The sequence below is a fragment of the Alosa sapidissima genome, chromosome 2 (assembly GCF_018492685.1).
Source record: "Alosa sapidissima isolate fAloSap1 chromosome 2, fAloSap1.pri, whole genome shotgun sequence".
In the NCBI taxonomy this organism is placed as follows: Eukaryota; Metazoa; Chordata; class Actinopteri; order Clupeiformes; family Clupeidae; genus Alosa; species Alosa sapidissima.
Genome location: NC_055958.1, coordinates 41,440,695 through 41,446,694, shown reverse-complemented (window position 1 = coordinate 41,446,694; position 6,000 = coordinate 41,440,695). Strand labels below are relative to the sequence as shown.

Below are 6,000 nucleotides of genomic sequence, written 5' to 3'. Positions count from 1 at the left end.
CGCTGTGAACCGCTCCTGGCTGCGCCTGGCAATTCCGCCATCATAATAGCAATCCGCTATGGAACAAGCGTGCCTGTTGTTAAAGGGAATGAGATGATGCTCTGATTGGTTTATTGCACGTTACGCCCAAACCACACCCATGAGTAATGTAGCTACTTCAGACCACCCCATTTTAGATTTGCGTCGGGCACAACAGTCATGATCCCGCCGGTAAAATAGAAACAGCGCCCAAGATCCGCCGACAAAGCGATTTGCACAAAGTCAATTGCGCTAAAGTGAAAGATATAGCCCACTGTATTATAAGTATTCTTCCATTGGGCCTCATTAATGATCTCATCTCTGCTTCTGGTTTCTTTAGGTCCCAGTGGTAAGTACCAGAGAGGAGTTGGAGTGTTTGGGTTTCTTTAGGAGGGAGGGGGTCATCATGGTCATCAGGCCTGGTAACACACACCCACACACACACACACACACCACACACATACACACACACCACACACATACACACACCACATACACACATACTCACACACACACACCACACACACACACACAAATACTCACACACACACACACCACACACATACACACACCACACACACACACCACATACACACACACACACACACACACACTGTATTATGAGTTTTCTTACTGTATGTCCTCATGTATGTGTGCGTGTGTGATGTGTGTGTCCATTGGGCCTCATTAATGATTTCATCTCTGCTTCTGGTTTCTTTAGATATGATGATGAGACGTAAGTACCAGAGAGGAGTTGGAGTGTTTGGGTTTCTTTAGGAGGGAGGGGGGTCATCACATACACACCACATACACACATACTCACACACACACACACCACACACACACACACACACACCACACACATACACACACCACATACACACACACACACAAACACACTGTATTATGAATATTCTTACTTTATGTCCTCATATAATGTGATGTCTGTGTCCATTGGGGAAGTACCACACACACACCACACACACACACATACTCAGACATACACACACACCACACACCACACAAACACACACACATACACCACACGCACACACACACACACACACACACACACACACACACACACACGCACACACACTGTATTATAAGTATTCTTCCATTGGGCCTCATTAATGATCTCATCTGCTTCTGGTTTCTTTAGATGCTGCATTTGGTAAGTACCAGAGAGGAGTTGGAGTGTTTGGGTTTCTTTAGGAGGGAGGGGGGTCATCATGGTCATCAGGCCTGGTAACACACACACACATACACACACACCACACACCACACACACACATACTCACACACACCACACACACCCACACACATACACAGTTGTAGTGACCAAGTGAAAAGTGATGAGAGCATGAACATGTGAAACACACACACACACACACACACACACACACACACACACACACACACACACACACAGTTGTGGTCACCCATGTGCAAAGTGATAAAAGCATGAGCACACACTCACACACATGCAAACACACACACACACACACACACACTGTATTATGTGTATTCTTACTGTATGTCCTCATGTAATGTGATGTGTGTGTCCATTGGGCCTCATTAATGATCTCATCTCTGCTTCTGGTTTCTTTAGGTCCCAGTGGTAAGTACCAGAGAGGAGTTGGAGTGTTTGGGTTTCTTTAGGAGGGAGGGGGTCATCATGGTCATCAGGCCTGGTAACACACACACACACACACGTACACACACACACACACACACACACACACACTGGGCTCTATCTCCAGCGCAATTGACTTTGTATACTCGCGCATTTGTCTTTCCTATTTTGCATTCAGCGCATATTGGAATTTTCCCTCCGCAGGTACATGTGCGCCCACGGGGGCGTTTCAGCGAAAAGAGGGGGCGTGTTCCGGCGCAAACGGTCCCTGTTGATATTTTGCAGTTTCAGAATACAATTCCGCCACAGACCAGGAACCTCATGGTCTAAAGTCAGTGGCGCAAATTCAGATGCTATTTCAAGGGCGCATGCATGGCCACAGGCCTGCAGAAATGAACACTATGCACATCGATCTACAGACACCCTGTGCACAGATGGAAACATTCAAAGCCTTGATAATATTTGTCCATTTCCCGGTTTTGTTCGTGCATTGGTCAACTAAAAATTTAGTAGCCTATATAGTACATCTACATGCAATATCTTTACAACAACAATGCCTAATTACGACCTATTAATTTGGACAACTTTATACAGCCCTATAAAGGCTAAAGTTACCTTTAGTTTTGTTTCAATTTACCGTTGTGTATGGCTTTAAACAGTGTGTGCGCTTTAACATCAGCCTATAAGCATTATTCCAGCTGTGCTAAGGTTTTGACAAGCACCACACCTACCTTGTTGTAGCCCATCTGAAATAACTCCAAGCTTTGCTATGTTCCCTCCATCCTTTCGTTGTTTTCAAAAAATGTTTTATATCCATGATGGCCTTGAAGTCTTGAGTTTGTGAATTGCTTAAATCAGCTTATTATGTGCTGTTAACCAGCAACCATAGACAGTAAAAGAAAGCAGCAAGTAGCCTTGGCTACAATTTCTGTAGTTGCTGCGTCCATTCATTGTTATTCTCTCTCCTGCTCAAACAAAAGTTGTGCGTGCATTAAGTTGATGATAACGTGTTTACAAACTCTACTTTACAGAAAATATTGTAAATAGCCTATTGTCATGCAGTTAATGGGATACTGTGCAGAGTTGGAAAGGTAAACTTAGAAACTGTTTCTGTTGCCTGTTGGTAAGGTACAGCCGTAGCTTACACCTGCAGGAGCGCTTGCTTGGGCGCCTGTGTTGCGCAATGCACTTTGCTCCTCTCATCTATACGACGCAGTTCCCATTTCTCCAAACCATACATAATTACAAGGACAAATATTGCTACACGAGGGAAATCAGTGTGGTGTCCGATGTGAAAAAATAGGTATAAATCTAGTGTACACATTTCCACGAATAACGGATGTGTTGATGACATAAATTAGGAAATTTTAGAGGACTTAATGAGACGTGATGTTGAACTGCATGCCAATGCCATTTAACCCAAATGCCCCAGCAGCAGCACGGGAGAGGAGAGCTTATCTGACAGATCTGCATTGTCTATACTCTATAGTGTATAGATTACATAGCAAAAATATCACCATGCATTCATAAGCTCGTGATTCAGTGAGAGTGATCCCAAAACATCGGAAAGTGACATTTCTGTATTACATTTTGTCAAGAGGAAAAATCAATAGCAAACTGTTCCCAACTGACTATAGCGCTGTGAACCGCTCCTGGCTGCGCCTGGCAATTCCGCCATCATAATAGCAATCCGCTATGGAACAAGCGTGCCTGTTGTTAAAGGGAATGAGATGATGCTCTGATTGGTTTATTGCACGTTACGCCCAAACCACACCCATGAGTAATGTAGCTACTTCAGACCACCCCATTTTAGATTTGCGTCGGGCACAACAGTCATGATCCCGCCGGTAAAATAGAAACAGCGCCCAAGATCCGCCGACAAAGCGATTTGCACAAAGTCAATTGCGCTAAAGTGAAAGATATAGCCCACTGTATTATAAGTATTCTTCCATTGGGCCTCATTAATGATCTCATCTCTGCTTCTGGTTTCTTTAGGTCCCAGTGGTAAGTACCAGAGAGGAGTTGGAGTGTTTGGGTTTCTTTAGGAGGGAGGGGGTCATCATGGTCATCAGGCCTGGTAACACACACCCACACACACACACACACACCACACACATACACACACACCACACACATACACACACCACATACACACATACTCACACACACACACCACACACACACACACAAATACTCACACACACACACACCACACACATACACACACCACACACACACACCACATACACACACACACACACACACACACTGTATTATGAGTTTTCTTACTGTATGTCCTCATGTATGTGTGCGTGTGTGATGTGTGTGTCCATTGGGCCTCATTAATGATTTCATCTCTGCTTCTGGTTTCTTTAGATATGATGATGAGACGTAAGTACCAGAGAGGAGTTGGAGTGTTTGGGTTTCTTTAGGAGGGAGGGGGGTCATCACATACACACCACATACACACATACTCACACACACACACACCACACACACACACACACACACCACACACATACACACACCACATACACACACACACACAAACACACTGTATTATGAATATTCTTACTTTATGTCCTCATATAATGTGATGTCTGTGTCCATTGGGGAAGTACCACACACACACCACACACACACACATACTCAGACATACACACACACCACACACCACACAAACACACACACATACACCACACGCACACACACACACACACACACACACACACACACACACACACACGCACACACACTGTATTATAAGTATTCTTCCATTGGGCCTCATTAATGATCTCATCTGCTTCTGGTTTCTTTAGATGCTGCATTTGGTAAGTACCAGAGAGGAGTTGGAGTGTTTGGGTTTCTTTAGGAGGGAGGGGGGTCATCATGGTCATCAGGCCTGGTAACACACACACACATACACACACACCACACACCACACACACACATACTCACACACACCACACACACCCACACACATACACAGTTGTAGTGACCAAGTGAAAAGTGATGAGAGCATGAACATGTGAAACACACACACACACACACACACACACACACACACACACACACACACACACACACAGTTGTGGTCACCCATGTGCAAAGTGATAAAAGCATGAGCACACACTCACACACATGCAAACACACACACACACACACACACACTGTATTATGTGTATTCTTACTGTATGTCCTCATGTAATGTGATGTGTGTGTCCATTGGGCCTCATTAATGATCTCATCTCTGCTTCTGGTTTCTTTAGGTCCCAGTGGTAAGTACCAGAGAGGAGTTGGAGTGTTTGGGTTTCTTTAGGAGGGAGGGGGTCATCATGGTCATCAGGCCTGGTAACACACACACACACACACGTACACACACACACACACACACACACACACACTGGGCTCTATCTCCAGCGCAATTGACTTTGTATACTCGCGCATTTGTCTTTCCTATTTTGCATTCAGCGCATATTGGAATTTTCCCTCCGCAGGTACATGTGCGCCCACGGGGGCGTTTCAGCGAAAAGAGGGGGCGTGTTCCGGCGCAAACGGTCCCTGTTGATATTTTGCAGTTTCAGAATACAATTCCGCCACAGACCAGGAACCTCATGGTCTAAAGTCAGTGGCGCAAATTCAGATGCTATTTCAAGGGCGCATGCATGGCCACAGGCCTGCAGAAATTAACACTATGCACATCGATCTACAGACACCCTGTGCACAGATGGAAACATTCAAAGCCTTGATAATATTTGTCCATTTCCCGGTTTTGTTCGTGCATTGGTCAACTAAAAATTTAGTAGCCTATATAGTACATCTACATGCAATATCTTTACAACAACAATGCCTAATTACGACCTATTAATTTGGACAACTTTATACAGCCCTATAAAGGCTAAAGTTACCTTTAGTTTTGTTTCAATTTACCGTTGTGTATGGCTTTAAACAGTGTGTGCGCTTTAACATCAGCCTATAAGCATTATTCCAGCTGTGCTAAGGTTTTGACAAGCACCACACCTACCTTGTTGTAGCCCATCTGAAATAACTCCAAGCTTTGCTATGTTCCCTCCATCCTTTCGTTGTTTTCAAAAAATGTTTTATATCCATGATGGCCTTGAAGTCTTGAGTTTGTGAATTGCTTAAATCAGCTTATTATGTGCTGTTAACCAGCAACCATAGACAGTAAAAGAAAGCAGCAAGTAGCCTTGGCTACAATTTCTGTAGTTGCTGCGTCCATTCATTGTTATTCTCTCTCCTGCTCAAACAAAAGTTGTGCGTGCATTAAGTTGATGATAACGTGTTTACAAACTCTACTTTACAGAAAATATTGTAAATAGCCTATT

General features: G+C 44.1%; 1 protein-coding gene across 1 annotated transcript in view; it reads left to right on the top strand.

The window, feature by feature from the left end:
- The window catches only part of LOC121697648 (trichohyalin-like), a 102,765-nt gene that overhangs the window by 72,534 nt on the left and 24,231 nt on the right, over nucleotides 1–6,000 (top strand). The window contains exons 15-18 of the mRNA XM_042079266.1: nucleotides 359–367; nucleotides 1,631–1,639; nucleotides 3,650–3,658; nucleotides 4,924–4,932. Coding sequence (XP_041935200.1) covers nucleotides 359–367; nucleotides 1,631–1,639; nucleotides 3,650–3,658; nucleotides 4,924–4,932 — 36 coding nt within the window. The remainder of the gene's footprint in view (nucleotides 1–358; nucleotides 368–1,630; nucleotides 1,640–3,649; nucleotides 3,659–4,923; nucleotides 4,933–6,000) is intronic.